The sequence below is a fragment of the Esox lucius genome, chromosome 25 (assembly GCF_011004845.1).
Source record: "Esox lucius isolate fEsoLuc1 chromosome 25, fEsoLuc1.pri, whole genome shotgun sequence".
Taxonomy (NCBI): domain Eukaryota; kingdom Metazoa; phylum Chordata; class Actinopteri; order Esociformes; family Esocidae; genus Esox; species Esox lucius.
Window position 1 is genome coordinate 3141261 of NC_047593.1, and position 25903 is coordinate 3167163.

At 40.0% G+C, this 25903-nt stretch overlaps 1 protein-coding gene across 1 annotated transcript in view; it reads right to left on the bottom strand.

Moving 5' to 3' along the window:
• dchs2 (dachsous cadherin-related 2) overlaps positions 1 to 16390 on the bottom strand; it is a 57256-nt gene extending 40866 nt beyond the window's left edge. Inside the window, exon 1 of the mRNA XM_010899209.3 lies at positions 14314 to 16390. Coding sequence (XP_010897511.2) covers positions 14314 to 16062 — 1749 coding nt within the window. The 5' untranslated portion in view covers positions 16063 to 16390. The remainder of the gene's footprint in view (positions 1 to 14313) is intronic.
• Between the last annotated feature and the right edge of the window lie 9513 nt (positions 16391 to 25903).

Here is a 25903-nt window from a genome sequence, read left to right on the forward strand (position 1 = left end):
TCATGCAATAAAACTGAAAAATAGAAAGGATTTAAGTACAACCACATTTCCAAAAAAGTTGGGACGGTGTGTAAAATGTTAATAAAAACAGAACACAATGATTTGCAAATCATTTAAACCCTATAGTCAATAGAAAATAGTACAGAAAAAAACTAATCAAATGTTGAAACTGAGACATTTTATTGTTTCTTGAAAAAAATATGCTCACTTTGAATTTGATGTCAGCAGCACATTTCAAAAAAGCTGTGACAGGCAACAAAAGACCAGAAAAGTTGTGTAATGCTAAAAAACTAAACATGATGGAATATCACACAACTAATTAGGTCAATTGGCAACAGATCAGTAACATGATTGGGTATAAAGAATAATTCCAGAGATAATGGGTCTGTCAGAAGTGAGGATGGGGAAGGGTTCACCACTCAGCGAAAGACTGCGTGGGAAAACTAAAGAATAACATTTCTCAACATAAGATTTAGAAGAAATTGGGGATCTCATCATCTACGGTACATAATATCATTAAAAGATTCAGAGAATCCAGAAAAATCTCTGTATGCAAGGGACCATGCTAAAAACCAATATTGGATGGCCATGATCTTTGGAGCCTCAGACAGCACTGCATTAAAAACAGACATGACTCTGTAGTGAACAACACTGCATGGGCTGAGGAACACTTCTGAAAACCATTATCTAAAACCATTATCTGTGAACACGGTATATCGTCACATCCACAAATTCAAGTTAAAACTCTACCATGAAAAAAATGACAATATATAAACAAGATCCAGAACCACCGCTGGCTTCTTTGGGCCTGAGCTTATTTATGATGGACTGATACTAAGTGAAAAACTGTCCTGTGGTCTGACAAATCAAAACAGTGAAATTATTTTTGGGAATCCTCCGGACTAAAGTGGAGAGGGACCATCCAGCTTCTTATCGCGCATAGTTCAAAAGCCAGTATCCGTGATGGTATTGGGGTGCATTAGTGCACATGGCATGGGTGGCTTGCACATCTGTGAAGACACCATTAATGCTGAACAATATATACAGGTTTTACATATGCTTCCATCCAGATTATGTCGTTTTCAGGTCTTATTTCAGCAAGACAATGCCAAACCACATTCATGTATTACAGCAGCATGGCTCCACAGTAAGTGGTTGCTAAACTGGCCTGCCTGCAGTCCAGACCTGTCACCCACTGATAACCTTTGGCACATTATGAAATGAAAAATACGACAAAGGAGACCCCGTTCTCTTGAGCAGCTTAAATCATATATATAAAGCAAGGATGGGAATAAACAGTTGTGCTCATAAATTTGCATACCCTGGCAGAAATTGTGAAATTTTGGCATTGATTTTGAAAATATGAGTGATCGTGCAAAAAAACTTTAATTTAAGGATAGTGATCGTTATGAAGCCATTTACTATCACATAGTTGTTTGGCTCCTTTTTAAATCATAATGATAACAGAAATCACCCAAAATGCCCTGAGCAAAAGTTTACATTCCCTTGAATGTTGGGCCTTGTTACAGAAACACAAGGTGAATTACACATTAAAAGTGATTTTCCAAAACCTGTGGCTTTTTAAATTGCAATTAGTGTATGTGTATAAATAGTTAATGAGTTTGTTAGCTCTCACGTGGATGCACTGAGCAGGCTAGTTACTGAGCCATGGGGAGCAGAAAATAAATGTCAAAAGACATGCGTAAGGTAATGGAACTTTATAAAGATGCAAAAGGATATAAAAACATATCCAAAGCCTTGCAAATGCCAGTCAATACCGTTCAATCACTCATTAAGAAGTGGGAAATTTAGGGATGTCTTGATACCAAGTCAAGGTCAGGTAGACCAAGAAAGATTTCAGCCAAAAACTGCCAGAAGAATTGTTCTGGATACAAAGAAAAGCCCACAGGTAAACTCAGGAGGAATACAGGATGCTCTGAAAAAAGGTGGTTTCAAGGAACACAATACAACGATACTTGAATTTTTTTTTGCTTCATGGTCGAGCTGCCAGAAAGAAGCCTTTCATGCGCCTATGCCACAAAAAAGCCCAGTTACAATATGCCTGACAACACCTTGACACGCCTCACAGCTTCTGGGACACTGTAATTTGGAGTGACAAGACCAAAACTTTAGGACATTTCTTAATCAGACAAGAGGCAATAAAACAATTAGGTAAAAACACACAAAAGATCACAAAACTAATACAATTATAATAACACTAAAAGCATGCAACTAACTTAGTGCATGCTAATGTTGTCTTGTGTCAGTCATTCTGAGATTTGTTTCCGATCAGGGTAGGCTGTGGTGCAAAAAAGTAAGCAAATTCACATTCTCTGTGCTGAGGCGGGAGCGTTGTGGGGACAATAAGTGGTCACTTGAGCTGAAAACCCTCTCAGATGGTTAACTTGTGGCTGGGATGCACAAATATTTCCTGGCTATAGCAACCTGAAGTAGCAGTTCTATGGCATGTGGGTTCCACCAAGCAAATGGATCAGCATCTGAGGGGACAGTGTGCAAGGCAATTCCAACTTCATTCTTTCTTTGGGAGACTTTTCTGTGGTGGTGGTGCTGCAGGTGCCCTGTCTGGCCTTTGTTAAGGGGATATACTTTAATAATCCAGATAGAATCTTATCTAGCTTGTCAATGGCATTGCTTGCAGTGCCGCTCCCTTCACCTGCTTCACAGTCAGCTTATGGAAATGTTGTCTCTTCTGTCATTGCGGCAGATTGTATGGATTGAAGCTATGTGGCCTCATCAGTGCATGCTTTCATGGTGTTTTCCAGTTCCCCTTCAACACTTTTTTTCATCTCCTCTGAATACCTCTGGGTCAGATCTTCCCGCATGGCAAGCTTCATCTGTTTGATGGGATTGGAGTCTTCATCTGTGTCAATGAGTACTTCGCGAATTATGTGGTCAATGACAGGATTCAGAGTCACTCTCTTCTCTGAGGCCAAGGCATCTGTGAAATTATGGAGAGGCCCTAGAAGTTTACAAGCATCTTCTAGGACAGTTATGTCTGTAGATTTGGGCATAAGATGCCATGAATCTCTTTCAGCAGCCAAGAATGCACAGACAGTCTGTTGCTGTTACTGGCTAATCATGGAAAATTTTGAACCCCATTGAGTGACAACATCATGAATAAGGGCATGTTCAGGAACATCCAGATCCTTCAGTTTTTTCTTGAGTTTTCTCATCTTCGTCCAACTGCGTGAAAATGCTTCAACCATGTGCCTGCCGGCTCTTACAGTTCTTTGTACCCATTGGATGTTGAGGGCCCTAGAGATGGCCAAGTTGAGGTTATGGCCAAAACATCCAAACCAGATGCAAGGAAATTGTGCAAAGGCCTTATTCATGTTTGTAGCATTATCTGTGGTAATGCCAGACAGATTTTCTTTGTTGCTGTGCCATGCCAATAGAACATTTCCCACCATTTCAATGATGTGACTTACAGTGTGGTCCTCTGGAAAGTACAGAATTTCAAGGCAGTGGGACTTAAGTTGCCAGTCAGAGGTAATATTGTGGACTGTGAAACTTTTTTTATTGTTCCCCTGCACCGTTGCTACAGTACCAGTCCACAGGTCAGTGGTAGCTGAAAACCATATACCAACAGAAGCTTGAATCTCTTTGTACATCTTCAGGATTTCTTTGGTGGAGAAGTATGGTCTTGATGGCCTTTTTCATAAGATTTAGGAAAACAGTTTTTTTCAGTATTTAATATGGCATACTTTTCTTGGCAATAAAGTATGCCATAGCCTCATTTATCTCTTTTGCAATAGTGGACTGAGTGAATGATAGTCCAGGATGTGATTTTGAGGCATTTTTCTGGATAGATAAATAAATACATTAGAAATTATAAAAATCTGATACATTTAGATTTAAAAAATACATTTTCCCTTCTACAATTCAATTGTATGCCATACTGTCACACGTTTTTTATTTACTGAGATATTTTAGGATTTATGTTATTAAATAAAAAACAAAAAACTATATTTTTCATGATTACTACAGTTCAGAAATGCATTCAGTTTGGTAACTGATTGCTTTTGCAATTTAGTTTGATTCTAAATCACACTACTGATGAAGGAAAGAACATTAACAAAATGGACAAAGGTGTGTGTGCTTCTCAAAAACTTAGTTCTCTATCTTCTGATGCTATATTGTGACTATGGCCATGAGTTTCACGCAACCTATTTTCATAGGTTGTAGTTCATTCCTCCCACTGCAAGAATGTCTTGCAATTTAAATTATTTCTTAAATCATCGTAATTAGTTATTCCATTATCGCACATTGGCTGTGTGATTCATGAAAGGGGAATGGATAAATGAATGAGCCTACACTGTATTTCCACTTTCATTTATCTCTGCATATTCCCTGGGATGATGCTCACAGAGATGGAACAGGTTCTACAGAGATTTTTGACAGGTTTTACATATTGGGTAACCATCAACATTGAGTCTTGGGTCTTTTAAATATTCAAAATATTCCCACATTGCAGACTTCAGCCGCTTAGGTGGAGGAAACAGAGGTTTAGGGTCCGACATTGCGATTTTGGTGACATCTTGTGATTGTATATGATGCATATGATGCTGTGTAAATATAACCGACTCTCTCTTAATTGAACTGATTTCTACAATATGAATGTTAATTCATTTTGCTTGGATTAGAACAATAACAAAATCATGAATTTATAGTAATACAACACCATAAATGACAAAATGGCAATGGTATGAGAACTGTCTGTATTCACAACTGAGGTGGAGCATGAAACCATTACATCATAGCAAGTGATTGAATTACTAGATTTCTAACTGCCTATAAACTCTATTCGACATAAGAAATATAATTATTTTGAGTCGACCAAGTGCATCAGGCAAGAGCAATAGGGCCAGGACTTGATGACCAAAACTTAGATTTTGGCCATAGTGAATTGTGACTCGACTCATGACTTGACAATTGGTGGCCGAGACATGACTTGAATTTAGCCATAGGGACTTGGGACTCGACTAGAGGTTTAGTCGCTGAACTACATCTCTGGTTGGATGTACATACTTCTGAATTTAAAAAAAAATATTGCAATGTCAACACCCCTGTTTCAAACAGAAATACAAAAATAACTCTTATTTTCTACATCTAAAGAAATATATATAATTCTTTCTACATAACATGTTTTTTTTTTTATGTTAAAAAGGAAATACAGATGGGCACATATTACAAACCAGTTTAGTCAATCAAGTCTGGTAGTCTTGTGTAAATAAAATTGGATCATGCATTCAATCTGTTAATGTGAAAATACAATCCATTACATTGTGAGAAGTGCATATCACATCATTATGTGGGAGCACGTCCTCTAAAATTATGAATAAGTCTATTTGAGAAGTGGTTAGCTCATAAGCAACTTGCATAATTATTGTTTGAAGTAGAATAGACCAACATAGCTACTGTAAAGCAAAGTTGTCTGCTGAAAAACCTTGGCAGAGCATGGCTGAAGTACAGAATTGTAGAACTTCGATTCTGAAATTCTATTCTGATCTGATTAGAAAATACAGACAACTGCAAAAGCATGTTGTACAATCACCTAAAGGATTATTAGGAACACCTGTTCAATTTCTCATTAATGCAATTATCTAATCAACCAATCACATGGCAGTTGCTTCAATGCATTTAGGGGTGTGGTCCTGGTCAAGACAATCTCCTGAACTCCAAACTGAATGTCAGAATGGGAAAGAAAGGTGATTTAAGCAATTTTGAGCGTGGCATGGTTGTTGGTGCCAGACGGGCCGGTCTGAGTATTTCACAATCTGCTCAGTTACTGGGATTTTCACGCACAACCATTTCTAGGGTTTACAAAGAATGGTGTGAAAAGGGAAAAACATCCAGTATGCGGCAGTCCTGTGGGCGAAAATGCCTTGTTGATGCTACAGGTCAGAGGAGAATGGGCCGACTGATTCAAGCTGAAAGAAGAGCAACTTTGACTGAAATAACCACTCGTTACAACCGAGGTATGCAGCAAAGCATTTGTGAAGCCACAACACGCACAACCTTGAGGCGGATGGGCTACAACAGCAGAAGACCCCACCAGGTACCACTCATCTACACTACAAATAGGAAAAAGAGGCTACAATTTGCACAAAATTGGACAGTTGAAGACTGGAAGAATGTTGCCTGGTCTGATGAGTCTCGATTTCTGTTGAGACATTCAGATGGTAGAGTCAGAATTTGGCGTAAACAGAATGAGAACATGGATCCATCATGCCTTGTTACCACTGTGCAGGCTGGTGGTGGTGGTGTAATGGTGTGGGGGATGTTTTCTTGGCACACTTTAGGCCCCTTAGTGCCAATTGGGCATCGTTTAAATGCCACGGCCTACCTGAGCATTGTTTCTGACCATGTACCCATCCTCTGATGGCTACTTCCAGCAGGATAATGCACCATGTCACAAAGCTTGAATCATTTCAAATTGGTTTCTTGAACATAACAATGAGTTCACTGTACTGAAATGGCCCCCACAGTCACCAGATCTCAACCCAATAGAGCATCTTTGGGATATGGTGGAACAGGAGCTTCATGCCTTGGATGTGCATCCCACAAATCTCCATCAACTGCAAGATGCTATCCTATCAATATGGGCCAACATTTCTAAAGAATGCTTTCAGCACCTTGTTGAATCAATGCCACGTAGAATTAAGGCAGTTCTGTAGGCGAAAGGGGGTCAAACACAGTATTAGTATGGTGTTCCTAATAATCCTTTAGGTGAATGTATATAGCCACAACAAGTGACTATGCTAGGTACAGTGAACTGATTTGAGACAGTGCCAAAATAATAAAAATAAGCCCTCTCTCAATGGGGCAAAGTGGGGAAAGACTATAAATTAATAAAATCTGAGACATCACTTATAATGACATGCACAATGTCGGCATCACAAATCTAGACCAAATGAGATTCCACATTGGCCATAAAATAATAAGTGGGGCAAAACTGATACATAAACTTTGAACCAGTATATCCTTTGATTATTTTATCTTACGCATAGACCCAATGCAAACGTACAAGATTACAGGTAGGTTTAAGAATACCTATGACCGATTCATCTCACCGGCCTCATTGGATGGTGCCCTTCCCTAACTACCATAAAAGTGATATCATAACAAACTTTATGGACTGACATGATGAAGTGTTGGAAACACAGGAGTGGGTCAAGGTCTAAATTCTATACAATATTGTAAAATCCCAACAGGCACTCTGACGCCTTCAGCAATCAGTAATGTACTATAGTAGTATAGTAGTTGAAAAACATGTTTGCAGGAGAACATGTTTGGACTTGGAATAAAGTGAAAGTCAACAAAACATATTAAAGGGTAATTCCCAATTACATCAATTTCAGCATCTGCCTAACCTCTTAACATTAAACAAAAACTCATGAAAAGTTGATATAATGATCTGCAACTTCGCATTAATACAATGGCAGAGTTGAAACATCAGAAACATAAAACAATAGCATAATACTGAAGACCTGAATTGACCGTGACTGGTTTTCATATGATTAAAAACATATGGTTACTGCATCTTTTTTTATTTACTTTTAACGTCCAACCAATAAGTCACTCTGGTTTTACAGTGCAAACACAGTGAAGAGGGAAGGAGAAACTTGAGAGAGAGTACAAAATCACCCGAAACCCTCCTCAATTGACTTCATACTATTATGTGGCCCAGGTTCTTGTTGTTGCTTACTACAATGCATGGATGTGTAATGAACCCTTACTTTGTGAGTGTAAACAAACAGTGGACTCACTGGCACATCAACTACGCCATTGTTTGACATGCTAGCTAACACAATAGACACAACAATGCTGTCACATTGGAAAATAGTTACGCAATAGTGCATGGCACTTTGAACGTGTCCAACTGGATTAAAGTTGACATCTGGTGTGTTGTATACATGAGATGACTTTGGGGTGCAGAATCTAGCACAGCGTCTGTAGCGATGTGTATAGCATAGAATTACTTGCTTAATGAACAGCACATTCACTTTTTACCATTATTATCAGTTTAGTGTGACTAAAAACATTCTTATTTTCAGCAACAACATATGCAATTTGAACACAGCAGGCTCATGCAGCAATGTAGATCATTGCTGTCATCTCAGCCGGTGAAACACTTAAATTACATCAAAGAAAAAGTAGGCCATGGGCAGCCTTTTGAAATAGTCCTCTTCTTAATGAAGTGAAGAAAATAACCACTGCTGACCATCGAACACTACACACAGCCTGGCTAGGAAGAGTAAAGCCAGACAAAATGCTGCCATCAATTAGTGACAATTGGTACACACAGATTATCAGGAGCAGAGGACAAAAAGGCCACTGTATGAACTCTACCTGTGATTCCTTCAAAATGTGTTTTGGAAAGATCCGGCTCATCTTTTTTGCCTCTAGTAATAAGCTTAGAACTGTACATCTCCCTCCTGAAAGATGTGTTAGAGTATGGATTCAAAACAAATATTTACTTCAAGTAGTATACTGTTGGTTTGTATTGGTAAGAAATACAGGAGACACAAGTGTGACAAACCTTGCATGTCATTTGACATCATGTACCATTGTTTCCAGGTTTAAACACATTTTCTTCCAAGATCCTATACGGTGTGTTAATGGGAGACTTCACAGATTTATTTTCTTTCAGCTTTAAGGAAAGCCAGCTAATGACTAGATTACGAACTTAAGGAGTTCCCTTAAAATACCACCCACAATGATGCATTTATAATTAATAGATCTAATACCAGAGCAACTCTGACTTCAAACATATGATCCCTTCTTTGATAAACCCAACCACAAATAACCCCCACGAGCTGACTGTCCACACCATTACAGATGTCCCATCATTGCACAATATCACATTTTTTGTGACTGATTCACCTTCAATTCAGGCACCAACTATTTGGCCTATTTGGAACTCTGTCAGTGGCCTCAACTTGCTTTAGAAACTCAATATCAAAATGCACATTTTCAGAGCTGACACATACAGTATACAGTACTTACTGGCAATAAACCAAATTTGAACTCTGCAAATTAGTGTAATTGTAATTCACTTTTTTTCCCTCAATGAGTTTTTTCCGCTATTTTGTCCATTCCCTGTAATTTGATACATGATCTGAGTATGAAATGAAACGTGAACAACAGACAATATACAGTGCCCTCCAGAATTATTGGCAGCCTAGGAAAATCTGAATGAAAAAAAGGCTTTGAAAACATCAACATGGTTTAGCAGCATAATCTGACACAAAAAACATCATGGATCTAACCTTCAGTGAAACATTTTCAGAGAAAAATCTAATAGTAATTTTATTCTAAAACATGCATGCCACAAGTATTGGCAACCCATCATTTAATACCTTGAACACCCTCTCTTTGCCAAGATGACAACTCTGAATTATTTTCTGTTTGATGAGGTGGGAAGTAATTGTAGGTCTCATTCCTCCATAAATAAACTCTCCAGATCCTTCATAATCCTTGGTCAATGCTTGTGGACTCTCTGTTAGCTCACCGCACAGGTCTTCAGTCGGATGTAGGTCAGGGGAGTGTATTGGCCATTGCCAAAGATTAATTCTATGGTCAGTGAACCATTTTGGGGGATTTGAAAGTATGCTTTGAATTGTTGTCCTGCTGGAAGATCCAACAACAACCCAGTTTTAGCCTCCTGGCAGAGGCAGACAGGTTGTGCCCTAAACTCTACTGATAGTGGATGGAATTCCTAACAAGGTTTCAAGTGCCTCTGAAAGAAAAACAACCCCATAACATCACATGCCCACCACCATACTTCATAGTAGGGATTAGGTCATATTTTGCATGACCATTTGTCTTCTTACACGAAACCCAACTCTGGTGTTTGTTGCTAAAAGGCAACATTTTTGTGTCATCAGACCATAGAACCTGATTCCAATCAAAGTTCCAATGACATTGAGCAACTCCAGGCGCTTATGTTTGTAGTTTGGTGACAGCATAGGCTTTCATCTGGTGGCAACCCTTTCAAATAACTTGTTGGCATGGAGGTAGCATCTAATTATAGTTTTGGTGACTTGGTGACCACATGATGTAACCAACTTCTTCAATCTCCAACTGTGATAATTGGAGATTTTCCCCATGCGTGGGGGAAAAAGGTTAATCACAGCTCCACTTGTTTTACATTTCTTAATTATCATCCAAAGAGTGGAGGTAGGTATTATTTTATGCCTGTAGCTTTTTTCTATAGCTATTGCTTGATACCTATATGGTCACTAAACATCTGTCACATTTCATTTGTGTTTTCTGGCATTTCTCAAGTTGACAACCAAGGGTATTTAGCCTGTGTCACCTCATATTTATGTGAAACTGGATGTCATGGATGACCACTCAAATATTCCCAAAGAGTCAGATACACTAAAAGCTGTTTACAGGCACAACACTACAATCACTCTTAGCTTTGGTATATTGGCCATATACCACACCCCATGTGCCTTATTGCTTACATGTACAACAGCTATCAGCATTTATAATTCAAACCACCCGGATAATAATGTTCTACAATGAGAATAAAGTATATATATACTATATAGGAGACAAACGTTTGAAGTCACCTTTAACATTTGTTAACTTATGTTTGTCTAAAACACTGATAACAATTTACTTATCTCTTATGGTCTTGTTAAATATTTATTCGTGTTACAACATAAAGTAAATTAAACATGAGCTTTCTGGTTAGACAAACTTTAACTACAGGGCTTAAAATGTAGTCAAGAACACACAACTGCACTTCTCTCTCTGTATGGGGTCTAGGTATGCTGAATGATGGAGCAATATGCCTGTGGAACCGCCTGCACATTTTATTACTTGGTTGTTTTCCATTCTGCTTCGGTGGCATATATTTTATAAGCTTTGCCACACCGCCAACATTTTTGGAATTCATAAAATCTATTTGTTCTACCAATTTTGTTATCATATTAGTGCAGGTTTAAGATTGCGTGTGTAGTTTCAGTATAACAATGTGAGCGCGTTGAATTCATGACTACTTGGTCTTCAACTGTGCACAAAATCACACTGAGCGTTGACCTGTGATCAAACAGATTGAGGAGCAGAGAAAGCAAAAAAGAAAACATACAGTAATAGGAAAATAAATATTTTATGAATTTTAACCCCCTTTTTTTATAAAAAATTTTTTTAGACTCTTACATTGACTGGGAGGATTTTTTGGGACCACTGTTCTTTATAGAATTGCTCAACTGCTATGTTCACAGCCTACCACAGCATTTTGATAGGATTGAGATCTGGGATTTAACATGACCATTCCATACCCCTCAAATTCTGCTTTAGAGCAATTTGGTTTTAGCTTGGGTGTTTTAAATCATTGTCCTTTTGCAAGATCATGTTCAGTTCAGCTTTTTGACAGATGGCTTCATATTCTCCTCAAGAATCTTCTGGTACAATACAGAATCCATGGTGGACTCAATGATGGCAAGTTGGCAAGATGGCAAAGCAGCCCTACACAATAATGCCAACCACCTCCATTCTTTACGATATGTTTTTCAGTGTTTCGCAAAACATAACGTCTGGCATTGCGGCAAAACAACTGCAACTTCAATTCTGTCCAGAGCACATTTTTTTAGTAGTTTGGTCAACCCAGGTGTCAGGCAAATGTCAGTCATGTCTTGATATTCAAGCAGCAGCTGAGGCTTCTTCCTTCCTGACCTCCCAGGTAGGTCAAAGTTGTGTAGTCTTCTTTTGGCAGTTGACTCATTCACTTTGACATAGATTGTGGTAAGAAGAAGCCTGTAGATCCCTTATTCTTTCCCTAGGGTTCTTAGAGATTTCTACAAGCATCTTTCAGTCAGGTATTGTATGACTGTGCTCTGGAATGTTCTCCAATTGTAGATGATCTCTTGGACAGTGGAATGATTGAATATATTCAACAGTCCCATTTAATGTCACAATGTTCATATAAATCATTTATTATAATTTACTGGTGTCTGTACTGGGAAAAGGGAGTGAGGGAGGATCATTCATCTCCATATATATTGGTTCTGAAAACCTTCACAAATCTGTAAATCCTGGACATATAAAGCACTTGTAAAGGGTACTGGCCTAATTTCCAAAGGTTTCACTCTATACATGGGGGGTTCCAGATTGTAAAGGTCTGCTGATGATAAAGATACAACCTTTGCTAGGCTTTTTGTCACACATTGCAGCAACGGATGAGAGATGAGAGAATAAAATTCGTTTTTCCATCATGTTTTCACAACAACCAAGACACATCAACAATGGAACTTTGAATAGAGACAACATTTTTAAAAAGCAATTTTCTAGTGCATTATGCTAATTTGTTGTACAAAAGGTGGAGATGCAAAACCATTTGTTTGCATTACCCATTTGGAAAGATATTCTGCAGCTACTCCACATATGCATGGTATTGAAGGGAATGAAGAGGAAATACTACAATTGTAGTAAAAAGTAGTAGTTGCTTTTGCATTGCTACTATATAGCTATTAGGTTAGCAGTTTCCAATGGATATCAACATTTTAAAAACAACAATGAGGAAATGGTAATTCAATACTGTAGGAGCATAGTGCAACTTTAAATCAGGCAAAAGGGACTCATTACTTGTTTTTATAATCCCCCTGATCCTCTGGTCATCTCTTCCCCAATTAGTCTGAGGATGTTTTTTTTCTTTTATTGTTCATGTCTTTCCACAACAAACAGCAATTAGTTTTCCGCAATTAAGTTTCTGATGTTCATTTGTTTTCAGAATGTCCCAGTCACAAGGATTCTAATGAGCGATGGGTCCATTCAAAATAAGTATTGGGTTGAAATCAGCATGCTCACCAGTTCAGCTACAAAACAGACATCTTAATAAAAACTACAAGTTGTTAGCCTATACTTCCCTAGACTTGCTGCTCTGCTTTTATAACAAAGTCATGTTTGTCTGAAAATGGACAGTGAATGAAAAACGTGATCTCGGTCTACCAGTAGTCAGCAGATCTTTCAACCAATCAGTTGGTTGACTTTTAAAACTTGAATTGTTCAATATTTGACATTACTATATTTTTAAGACATCAATACATCAAGGTGTATGATTTTAAGAGCATACTGAATGATGACATAACACAGAAGCCATATTATTTTATAGTTCTGTTGCAACACATAGAATTGTTGCTCAGTGATTAAGCTTCCATAAACAGCAATGCACTTTTATTATATAAGATGTGTTTTATAGATGATTATTTGGCTGAAATGAATAACGTTAATCAGTTAAAATGATCTAGGTATACATACACAAACAATTGACCAATAAACTAAATGGAGTCAGACCTAAAATTATATTATAATGCCCACACCATCAGAATGAGCATTTCAAGGGCTAAATAAGTCTTATGAAATAAATTATTCAAAATATATGTGTTTGGGATTAATGGTGCATTGTCATTGACCTCTACTTGTGCCAAGCTAGGGAGGTGGTACCAGGCATTGGATCTGTCATATAACAAACACGTGGCTGGAATGGGTCAGTGTGTTGGATCCAGCCTGAATAGCACTGAGCAACACTGGCTGCTTTGTGGGCATAGAGAAAGTGTGCCACTGTGTGCAAGTCAGTGAATGTGTGCGAGAGAATAGCTGATCATTGGGTCATTCATTTGGTCGCAATTGTTGCATTAACTGCATTGGTGGCTCTTGATTGACGGTGTAGTAGGGGCGGTCTCAAATGGTGCCAGACTTTATTTCAGAAGAAATGTATTGGTCCCTTCAAACAATCAGTTACTGCCCGAAGAAATAAGAAAGAGATTTCTTTCCTAACCAGAACTAACCTTAAACATATGGCCTATATTACCTAACATTCCCTGGCAGAGGTTGCCTTGCTTGTTACCTACAGCCAGAGGATGTCATCTCAGCAGTGGCTAGCGAGCACAAAGTGATATGTATTTTAAATTTGACCACATGAAAAATGCGTGCTTGCCATTTTTTCACCTTCCCTACCCCCAAGGTTATAGATACCTACAGCCAGAGGTAGACTCATGTACGCCAGCAAAGAAGTCATTCACATCTCATGCAAGATAGTTCCCCTTATATTTCAATGCACAATAAATTCCAGCTATCTAACCTTGAAAGGCCACTTTTCTGAATTTCTGAAAACTCAATTGAATTATTATGGCATTTGCCTTCCTTTGTCATTCATTGTAAATGCCCATTAACTCATGACTAGTTTCTGGTAGTATTGGGATAATATTGTACTGTGAGGTCCCCAGCAATTCCAACCCCTACCACGCAACAACACACACACAAAACAAGTCAACATACCTGTAAAAAACAGTTCCCGATCTGGGTGTGTTCTGGGATGGACACATTATACAGCTGCTGCTTGAACACAGGCTTGTTGTCATTGACGTCCTCAACCTTCACGATGACTGTGGCTGTGGAGGAAAGGGCCGGAGACCCACCATCGACAGCAACCACCAGAAACCACAGCTCCGTCTCTCTCTCACAGTCCAATATGGCTGCCGTGGTGATGAGGCCTGTTCCCGGGTCGACGTTAACCAGGTGGTCCTGGTCTGACGGTAAGACCGAATAGAGGATGGCGGCGTTGACCCCGCTGTCCAAATCTCTGGCCTGGACGCTGAGAAGAGAACTTCCCTCAGGTATATCTTCAGATACCGTCACCGTGTACTCATCCTGGTCAAACACCGGTCTGCAGTCGTTGGCGTCGGTGACCTTCACCAACAAGGTCGTTTCGCTCTTCAATGGGGGGCTACCGAAGTCCGAAGCCACCACCCATAACTCGTAAAACCCCTCTTTCTCCCTGTCTAGTTTGCCGTCCACGCACAAGGCGTACAGGAAGTCGTCGGTCTGTTTCAGGGTGAACTTCCCATCGCCGCCTTCAAGAGTGACCCTTATTCTACCAACCTCTCCCAGGTCGGGGTCAGAGACAGAAATCCTGGCGACATACTCCCCGATTCCAGCCATTTCTGAAACCTCTGGCTCCCCTGTCTCACTCAGAAACATTACATTGATACTGGGGACGTTGTCATTAATGTCTAACACCCTAACGGCAACAAAGGTGCTGCTATACTCCGGCTGGGCACCATTATCTCTTGCCCTGACGATCAACTCATAAAATGGCTGGGTCTCAAAGTCTAGGGTTTTGTTAACATGGATAACACCTGAGGTCTTGTTGATGATGAAGAATTCATTAGGGTCACTCTGGCGTCGAATAATCTCATAGGTGATGAGCCCATTGTCTCCAAGATCTAGATCTGTAGCGTAGACCTGGCACACAGAGGACATAACCGGAGCATCTTCCCACACTAAAGCCTGGTATTCAGTCTGATTGAACACAGGTGCGTTGTCATTTTCATCTGAGACGTTGATCTTAACCTTAAGCCTACCTGTTTTAGGTGGGATACCCCCATCAAATGCCTCAATAGTAAGGGAATAAAAATCTATTTTTTCTCTGTCCAACCTATTGGTGAGGATGAGGTCCAGATTGAATAAATTTGTATCCCCATTACGACACTCTACCTTAAAAAGCTCAGTCATCTCACTTTCAGTGATACGGTAACCCTGAGTTCCAAACTGACCCTCATCCTGGTCTTTAGCCCCCTCAAGTTCAAAGCGAGTTCCTGGAGGACTTAATTCTGACACAGTCAACTCTACCTTTTCAGCAGAGAATACAGGGGAATGGTCATTCACATCTTTAACCACTATTTGTATCTTTATCACCTCGCCTGTGAGAGTGGCTGCCACAAATTCATACTTGTCTCTGATCTCTCTGTCCAGTACCACAGCTGTGGAAATTATTCCAGTGCCTGCATCTATTTCCAAGTCTTTAAAAACGTATGAATCTCTGCTTTCAGAGATGAAAAATCCACTGCTTGGAGTCTGTAACCCCGCTCGTATATCCCCCACAATAGTCCTTGCTGGTAGTCCCTCTTCAATTGATAGACTAAGGTTGTACACCTGTTGAGCGTATGACATCTCCCACCAAAAACACACGGCAAATAGGTGAAATAAAATCGCAGCATTTCGACGGCTAATGCATCCCTTCAACATTTTATATTCCTTAGTGTAATTTACATATTTCCGTGTGAAATTACTCTTTTAATTGTTGAAGATACTCACGTTTCCGACCAATACTCGAAATGAAGGCAGGTAAACGAACGACCCATTCTTGCGCTCGATTAGAGGATAGTCAAAGTTCACTTATTAATAAGTAAAACATGGTTCCACATAAAAGGTCAAACGAAATACTTATATTTCAGAAATGGTCATACTTCTTAGAAATGCGTCTAGTGGTTGAGGTCGTGTTTAGATTTTCTCACACCTCTAATCACGTTGTCGTCGCGCATGGTAGCCTAGTGTGTGCTCAATCCCCTGAGCGCGGCACGCACCGTCTGTCATGCCAGCGAGTGTCAGTCGCCTTGACTGCCCGCATTAATTAGGACACGATAGGTTTTTAACTTTACACACCCCAAGGGAATTAAAAAACTTTAAATTAATCAACAAAAATGTACTCCTGTCTGTTTATATAATTTATCCATATCAAATATTGTTAGGGCCCTTTTGTTTACCAGAAAATATATAAATGAGGCGCTAAAACGACTTATCACCAGCCACAAAGGATGCGACTGTTGTTAGTCACATCTTTTGAAAAGTAGTATTATTATAGTCTTTGCTGCTCATAATTGTGGAATCATAATCATTAAGATATTATCTGAATTAAACATTGGCATCAGGTCTGCCCTTATACATTCAATATTATTGATCCTGAAAAGTTCTTACGGTTAATATCACTGGCAGTTATACTACATATTGAAAGCCATCCTTTGGTAAGGGTTATCTCTATTTGTAAAGACATCACGCCCTCTACTGATCTTTTCTTTTATGGTTCTAGGGTTAAAGTGCAGTCAATGGCTTCTGGTCTACTGAATAGCCACTGTGCATCAATTCTTGTTATTGCATGCTCTTAGGGGTTTTAGTCTGTGTATCTGTAAAAGCACTTTGTGACAACTGCTGATGTAAAATACATTTGATTGAATACACTATTTTCTTCTACCAATTTCTATGCTCTTTATGTGGCATCCAATGTTATATTCTTCAAAGGATCCTAAGGAAAGGAAAGATTTTTTTTTAATTTGTCTCCATTACATCAAAGGTTTGGATTTGAAATCTAAGATTACAACAATTTTTAAATATGAATTGTACATATTTCACAGTTTCCCCATTTAGAAATTGCAACTTTTATAAATTGTTGCATTATGTAAGGAAAACCAGAGGTGGCACTGTGTTATCACATATGCCATGCTGAGTGCCAACTCTGCCTTGGGTCATGTGGAGAATGATAGATGTAGCCTAAATATCTTAGAGGAATTTTGCATAGGGGCCAATGACATCTATAACCCAATGCAGTCTGCCAAATGCTTCATTTATTAGACATGCAGCCTGATAATGGTATTAAAGGACACCGCCACAACGCACAGCAACACCCTTAGTCCAATTCACCACCTGGAACTGGTCTGCAGATAACCAACATTGTCTGCTCCAGGATCTCTCCACTGTCCATATCCACTACAAAACCGTAGTGTTTGCCTGTCAAACTGAGCTCTTCTAAATTCAGACAAACACCCCTATTGGAGGGCAGGTCTGATCAGCACAGTCATAAAAACATGAATTTGTTCAATCACCCCAATGGTGTAACCAGATTCCCAGAAGATTCTCAGAAAACCCTTTTTTTGCTTTAATGATTCTTTATGATGATTAATCTAATGATGACCTAAGTAAATGCCTGATGTCAATACCCTGACGGAATCCATAACCTATTCTTTATTCCGATCTGGTAGTGTTAGATTGCCATCTAGTGGCGGATGTTACAACATTTAATAATAATTGTGGCTTATAGTAAGTCATTTTTAAATGATTGCTAATCCAGAAAATCTATTTGAAAATCATTCTTCATATCTGAAATAATAGGCATTCTATTTCTTTATTAATTCCCACTTCATTTGCAATCCATTAATTATTGTACTGGTCTGAATCAAATATGCTCATTTATTTTCAAAAATGGAAAAGGCAATATTCCTAAACTCTAGGCCAATATTTCTGAAACCCAGGCCCCCGAACAGCACTGCTCTTGGAGAAATGCATGTGTATCGGTAATTCATTGTATGAACTGTTACATACCCCCTAGTATAGGGGAACCATTACATACCGTTATACCTGTACACATATGTTTGTTGGTATTGAGGTGAAATTGTGAGGGCACACTTAGACGAGAGACACCAGATTTATATATATGCCATTACCTTTTTTACTGAAATAGTTGTCTGTGTAGAATATCAAATTGTATAAGGCAGTGTCTGGAGTTGATTGAACTGAAGGTTTTCCAATATATTTTCATAGTGTGCTACTCACTGTCAAGCTGTTCCTCCCACCCTGCCCTATTGGCTTCTGCTGAGTGTGGACTAAGATTTTCACGTCATACAGTTGAGACACAAGTTTGAATGATAGAGTACACACATTGTTCATGAATATGTTTAACATTTTAGATGACGAACGGGTTAGATGGCCAAAGATACAGATGAGAACAGTTGGGCTTTGGCCAGCGACATGCAGGATTCTTTTGTCAGAGTCTAGATTTGTTTGTGTGATTTGTGTGATAGAAGGTATAAAGTTTCTTTTTGGAAGTGCAGCCAGAAAATGCAAGATTGTGTGTTAAAATCGACCTTGTCTTCAGGGGCTTCTCTCACACAGGAGAATGACACAGGAGACCATATATCGATTCTCATCCCTAAGGAAAACAGTTCAATATCCAATCTTCATGGTTGACTCAATGTACCCCTTTCCCACAAGTGAATATTCTGGCAGCTCTGTATGTCCTGTTGATCTTGCTCATTAGCATCAATGTCACTACTTATTAAAATCTTCCTGAAAATGTTGCCTTTTCTGGCATACTGCTGAATTCTCTTCAGTTTGATATCAGACAACAGATTCCCTCTGTCTATATTTAGTGTTTCCTCAGGTGAAGACAGCTCTCCGCTCACATTACAGTTTTTTTCAGACTCTATGGTACTATTCACACAAGTATGTGATAATATTTAATCTCTCGTAGTAAAGAAAAGACAACAGATCATCAAAAAATTAAAATGTTCACAAATACAAATACATTATACATATATTAAGTACAATAAAAACATATAGAAGAAACATTTCACATTCTTACAAAGCACATGGATAATCTTTGATATTGTTAAAACACCTTTTACAATCACTATGCTCATTGTTCCTACAGTCATTAATAATCACTCAAACATTTGGTGAATATACTGTATGTATTTCACATTGTTTTGCCTACTATGCTCAGATTGAAAAGTACTGAATCAACACCCTTAAGCCATAGATTTGCATGTGACATCTGTGGGATTCAAACCCACAACCTTGGTTTTGTGAGGCGCAAAAGACCACTGTGTTGCTCATGTACTATACAATACTGTCATAAACAGGACCTCATAGCCATCCACAGTAGTTTTGGTGTTCCTCAAGGCTCGGTTTTGGGCTCATTATTGTTTTCACTATATATGCTGCCCCTGGGTGATGTCATCCAGAATCACAATGTAAATGTTCACTGTTATGCTGATGACACACAGTTGTATATTTTGATGAAACATGGAGAAGCCCCAAAATTACCTGTTTGGAAGCAAGCGATTCAGATATAAAAAAAACTCAAGGAAACCCAGAAATGCTCGATTTAGAACCCAAAAGTTTTGTTAGCAGATTTGTTAGACCCCGGTGTCTCATCCCTAAGGGTTTTACGCTGCAAGTTTATTGTGCCGGGGGAGTAGGGTCAGTTCTCCTTCTTCACTGTAAATCCTTGTAAACCTAAGGAATAACCTCTCTAAATGTTCCTTGTCTACTGCTCCGTTTAAACACATGATATCTTGGCCCACACCTCGCAAGTACCAGGCTCTAATGACTCATTGCTGCCCCTGTCCAAAGTCCTCCTGGTTGTGCTGCAGATCAAGACAATACCTGACGACAAATGCGTCGCTAGGATCACAATACATTCGGGGCTTAGCCCACCCTCCAGCCTCACCCGGGACAGAAAGTACAGTGTTTTGAATGTACATGTAGAAAATGTAAATGTACACGCTACATTGTCATAATGCGCGATCAGAATTGAAGATGAATAGATCAGGCGCTATTTTTTGATGTAATTGTTTTTGGTTTTATAGACTCTGGACGCAGCCCAAATGCATTTCTTAATTATTACAACTTGTACTCTTAAAATGTTCACCTGGCACCGCCAGAAGAGGATTGGTCACCCCACCAAGCCTGGTTCCACTCTAGATTTCTTCATACATTTCTGCCCATCTTAGGGAGTTTTTCTTAGCCACTGTGCTTCAACACTCTTGTTACTTGCTCAATGGGGTTTCATGCTGGATGTTTTGTAAAAGCACTTTGTGTCAACTGCTGATGTAAAAGGGGCTTCATAAATACATTTCATTCAGTTACACCACAACTGGTAAGCATATACCCATATAATCCATGTGAACATTGGCAATGTCTATCAACATGGAGCAGGGTAGATGGCAATGCAGAGGAATAAATCAGAGAGCCCCTGAACAGGATCTTAACTACAAACTGAACTGCTGTGAACCATCACAAGTACATCTTTGTACTTTCCCACAACCCTGACTTTGTGGGAAGAAAGTCTACCGAGCCACAACATGGTCTATGACAGAGGTCTATGACCTCCATCCCCATGAGCATGTCATCCTCTTTCAGCCCATGGATAAGCCATGTCATGACATGGTGAACACTGGTGAACAATGTCACATATGGATGTGCCCCACCAAAAATGTATTCACACAATGCATGAAAAATTAAGATATTCATTGTGACGTGGACAAGATAACATGGCCAAATGCAGAATAGACACAAATTAGCGTAGTGTGTGCTAAACACTGACATTTCTTTTATTTCTTTCAGAAATGTGTAGTATTTGTTACAAATGTTTCTAGTACCTTTTTTGCATCAATGATGGTAGAAGTAATAATTGTAGAATGTCTTCATTAATCACACTTCTGATTATGGAATAGATATTATGGAAAATCTTTTCAATTGTGATGGGTAATGTACAGATCAACTTTTGCTTAAAGTGAAAAAAAACTGTAACAGATTACCTTCAGCACAAGATTCATTTTAAAACATGTTTCTTACATTGTTTGGACTAACTGATTGTTTCAATGACTTTCAGTGGATATAAAAAGTCTACACACCCCTGTTAAAATGCCAGGTTCTTGTGATGTAAAAGAATGAGACAAAGATAAATCATGACAGAATATTTTCCACTTTTAATGTGACCTATAATGTGAACAATTCAATTGAAAAACAAACTGAAATCTTCAAGAAAAAGAAAAAGAAAACCTTAGAATAACCTGGTTGCATAAATGTGGATGTGGCTGTGTTCAGAATTAACCAATCACATTCAAACTCATGTTAAATAGAAGTCATTACACACCTGCCATCATTTAAAGTGACCCTGATTAATCCCAAATAAAGTTCAGCTATTCTAGTAGGATTTTCCTGACACATCTCAGAGCAAAAGCTAAGGCCTGCAGAGAGCTTCCAAAGCATCAGAGGGATCTCATTGTTGAAAGATATCAGTCAGGAGAAGGGTACAAAATAATTTCCAAAGCATTAGATGTCCCATTGGAACACAGTGAAGACAGTCATCATCAAGTGGAGAAAATATGGCACAACAGAGACATTACAAATATGGCACAACAGGGACTGGAGGTCCCTCAAAAATGTATGAAGTTGAGAAGAAAACTGGTCAGGGAGGCTTCCAAGAGGCCTACACTAATATTAAAGGAACTGCAGGAATTTCTGGCAAGGACTGGCTGTGTGCTACAAGTGACAAAAATCTCCCATATTCTTCATATGAATGGTGGCAAGCTGGAAGCCTTTTCTTAGCCCGGCTGAAGTTTGCAAAAACAAACATCAAGTCCCCAAAAAGCATGTGGGAAAATGTGTTATGGTCTGATGAAACCAAGGTTACATTTTTTTGTCATAATTCCAAAAGTTATGTTGAAAAAACAACACTCCACATCACCCAAAGAACACCATACCCATAGTGAAGCATGGTGGTGAGAGCATCATGCTTTGGGGCTGTTTTTCTTCAGCTGGAACCAGGGCCTTAGTCAGGGTTGTGGGAAATATGGATAGTTCCAAATACCAGGCATCCGTTAGAAAACTGAAGATGAAGAGGAAGTTGACCCAAAAGCACACTGTTCGGTTCTTTAAGAATCTCCCCACCGAACGGGACATCAGGAGAGGACATGTTGTTATGACTCATTGTGGTTTTTATTTAAACAGATAATTAGTCCACAAATAGCAGGTTATAAACCTGTAAAAATAGAAAGGCTATAGTATGAACAACAATATTAGCCACATACATAATATACCATAAATTCTGAACATACTAATATGAATAGAATATACATTTCAATATAGTCAGTATTTAGTATTATAAATATTATAATATACTTAGTGTTTAAAACTGAATGACTAAACAAAGCACATATCTCTAAACATAGAAATGCACATCAATGTAAAACACATCAAATGTACAACAATGTCAATGTTACACATGAAACTAATAGTCCAAAACCACAAAGGTGTACAGTATGTTGGTCTAAAGTGTATACAGTGACTGTAGTTTTAAATAGCGATGCTGTGCATTGCAATCCATTACCAAAGTAAAGCGATTGACTACATTACCCATTCAGCACCGCAACCAGGAAGTATCTCATGTGACAGTGAAACGCTCCAATTTCAAACATTTACTAGAATATAGTCACGGATATATCGAGCCGGCAGCGTTAAACATCAGACCGCAAATAAGGTTGTATCAGCGTGACCAACGCAACAGCCACCAAGCACACAAGCCGCACATACATAACAGCAGCTTTCTGAATCTCACCGATTCGATTATCGAAAAAGGTCTGGAAGCCGTAGCTGTCTTTTTGGATGGCTGCCAGGATTGTTTGGCTGTCCACAAAGTGAATCCATTGGTCGATTTTAATGTGGCCGTGCTTCTCAAAATACTTTTTTAGGCGTGTAGTGAAGACCGCGCCACAGAGTTCCGCCTTGATCACATCTCCCTTTTCATTACAACTTTGTCACGAGTTTGCCACCGCAGGTAGAGTACGGCTCCATAGGAGGATTCGCTTCCATCTGAGAACGTGATCCCTGTTGGTGGGCCTATGGCTCCTGGTGGTGTTAGGCTCCTCTCAAACCTTACCTGGCCAAGCCTCACAAATTTTTCAAAGAGCGTTATTGCGGCTTCTCAAAATTTTAGTGAGAGAGGGGCATCCCATGTGTCTTTAGATGGGTTGTCCTTGCCAGCTTCCTGGAATGATTCTCATACCAACATAACTCCCTTCTGCTTGGCTGGTGAGGCAAGACCAACGAGGTCGTATAATGCAGCAATCTGGCTAAGTAGTATGCGTTGGGTAAGGGGATTTGGTGTTCCTTCCCTGACATCCTCCATGCTCAGATTAACTCTTTTTCCCTCTTTTCTTAGAGAAGTTGATAGAAGTCAGCAACCGAAGCTTGTCTGTCTCAGGTTCGTAGCCGACCCCAAGTGCTTTGTTCTCACCATCATGCATTTGATTGGGCAGTACCAGGGTCCTGGGTACAGTGGTTTCAGCAGGGGCTCCACTCCTCTCTCTTTGGCGTGACAGAACCCACGGTTTGAAGAAGAAGCCTCCCGCTTTCAAAATCTCCTCCACCCCTTTGGTGATTCTTTCCAGCATCTTGAGGTCATCGTTTGAGGTCAGGATATCATCCACATAGCTGTCCTCAGTTAGAGCTCGCCGTTCTTCAATCATATCAGCAAACTGAGGAAGATTGGCTGTCTCCTTCATTGCAACTTGGGCGATACATCCTGCGGGTTTATCACCGATATTGACTCTGACGACTGCAAACTCCTCAATGTTGTCCTCAGGGTTGTCTCTCCAGAGAAAGCGGTGGAGGTGAACTTCATCATCTTTCAGCCACACTGAGTTGTACATCTTTTTCACATCACCCAGTGCAGCATGGAGTCCACTCCTGAATCTCAGAAGGATGGGATTGAATACATCGATGGGATTGAATACATCGGGACCCTTGTGAAGGAGATCATTTAGACTTATGCCTCGGAACTCTTGGCTACTATTCCACACAACTCTCACAGGGGTTGAGGTGGCGTGAGGGTTCGGTGCAACCAAATTGCTGATGTACCATTTAGGTCCTTCCCAGTTGTCAATTTTTGCAGCAGCCCCTCTTGAAACCATTTCGTGTATTTGTTCTTTGTATGCAGCCTTCCACACAGGTTCCTTCTCCAGACGTTTCTCAGTATTTTTGAAGGTTGCCTCCACTGCCTGCCGTTTGTCTGGCAGTTTTGTGAGGTCTGTCTTCCAGGGATAAGCTGCGTCCCAGTAGGGAGAGTTGCTGTGTTTGTTCGCCAGTAGGTATGTTAGGCACTCTTTTACCTTTTCCAGGTCCTGCTCTTCCTTGATGGTAATCCACCAGAGGGGCACCTACCACACTTGCAGCCGCCACATTGAGGACTGCATGCTGCTCCGATGCTGTCCCACTTGAACCACTCGAAGACCACGGCCAGTCGACTGTCTCAATGAGATTGGGGTGGGTTCCCCCAACAGTCTTTCCCAGCGGGCCGTCCCAGAGAACGAGGTCTTCCACAATCTTGATTGCCTGGGGAACAAGACAACCTGACTGATAAGGAGCTCAATCTTTGTGGGACGGACCAGTTCGTCTCTGGGTACATCTGGGAAGAACTTCTGCAGTTGCTCGGCAGTGACTGATTGAGTCACCTCCGCAATGTTTTCCAGGCCATAGCAGAGAATTCTATGCTCTGCCACTTTTCCTTTGGATGTCTTCACCTTCAGCCGCAGGGAATATCTTTTGGTCAAGACAGTCTTTTTCATCCCACCGACTCCATGTACTATAAGCCTGATGTTCTCACCGCACAGTCCAAGGCGATCAGCTGTTTTATTTGTGATATAATTAGTGTCAAATGCGAGGTCGATTAGGGAGCCAACAAGGCAACCCGAGTTTGTCGTTACCGCCATCAGCATCATCACCACTGGATGTTCTTGCAGTCCATCTCCAGCCTTGCCGCATACAGTTGATGATATCTTATTTGAGAACGCATTCTTGTATTTCTCTCTTTGTTCTGGAGTAAGCTCTGCCAGAAACTCCTCTTGTTTGTTGGTTAGGCCAAGTTTCTTTCCTCCAAATTTTATTGTACTTTGCTCCTCACTGCTGCTGTCTTTCTTTGGAGTCGGTGGCTTAGGGCACAGAAAGTAATTGTGGTCCGACACCCCTCCTTTCCGACAGTCTACTTTTGGGCAGAGGTATCTGGGTGTGCATCCTTTTCCATCCTTGGGGTGGGGCCGCAAACACTTGGAGCACAACCCTAGCTTCTTCAAATGAGCCCTTTTTCTTAAGAGATCTTGCTCTCTGAAGACCTTGCAGGCAAATAGCTTGCCGGCATGGGACTCATCTCCACAGACAGTACAGCTGGGATAGTCATCCTTCTGACCTGCTGTGGATTTTGTGAAAGCCATCCTCCCTCTTTTATCTGAGTAGTCTGCAGAACCCTTTTCCACAGGGACTTTATCTGCAGGGCTTGGTTCCAACTGATCCAACTCTTCTAGAATCTCCTCCTGCTTCTTCAAGATTCGTAGGAGGCAATCAAAATGATGCCGTGGAGAGAACCTGTTTGCTGGGTCAGTTTTATGGATAATCCACTCCTTGTTGAGTGAACTGGGAAGCTTGCTTTCAAGAGATTGAGCAACAACACGGTCCTTCACAGCATCCTCTTCACCAA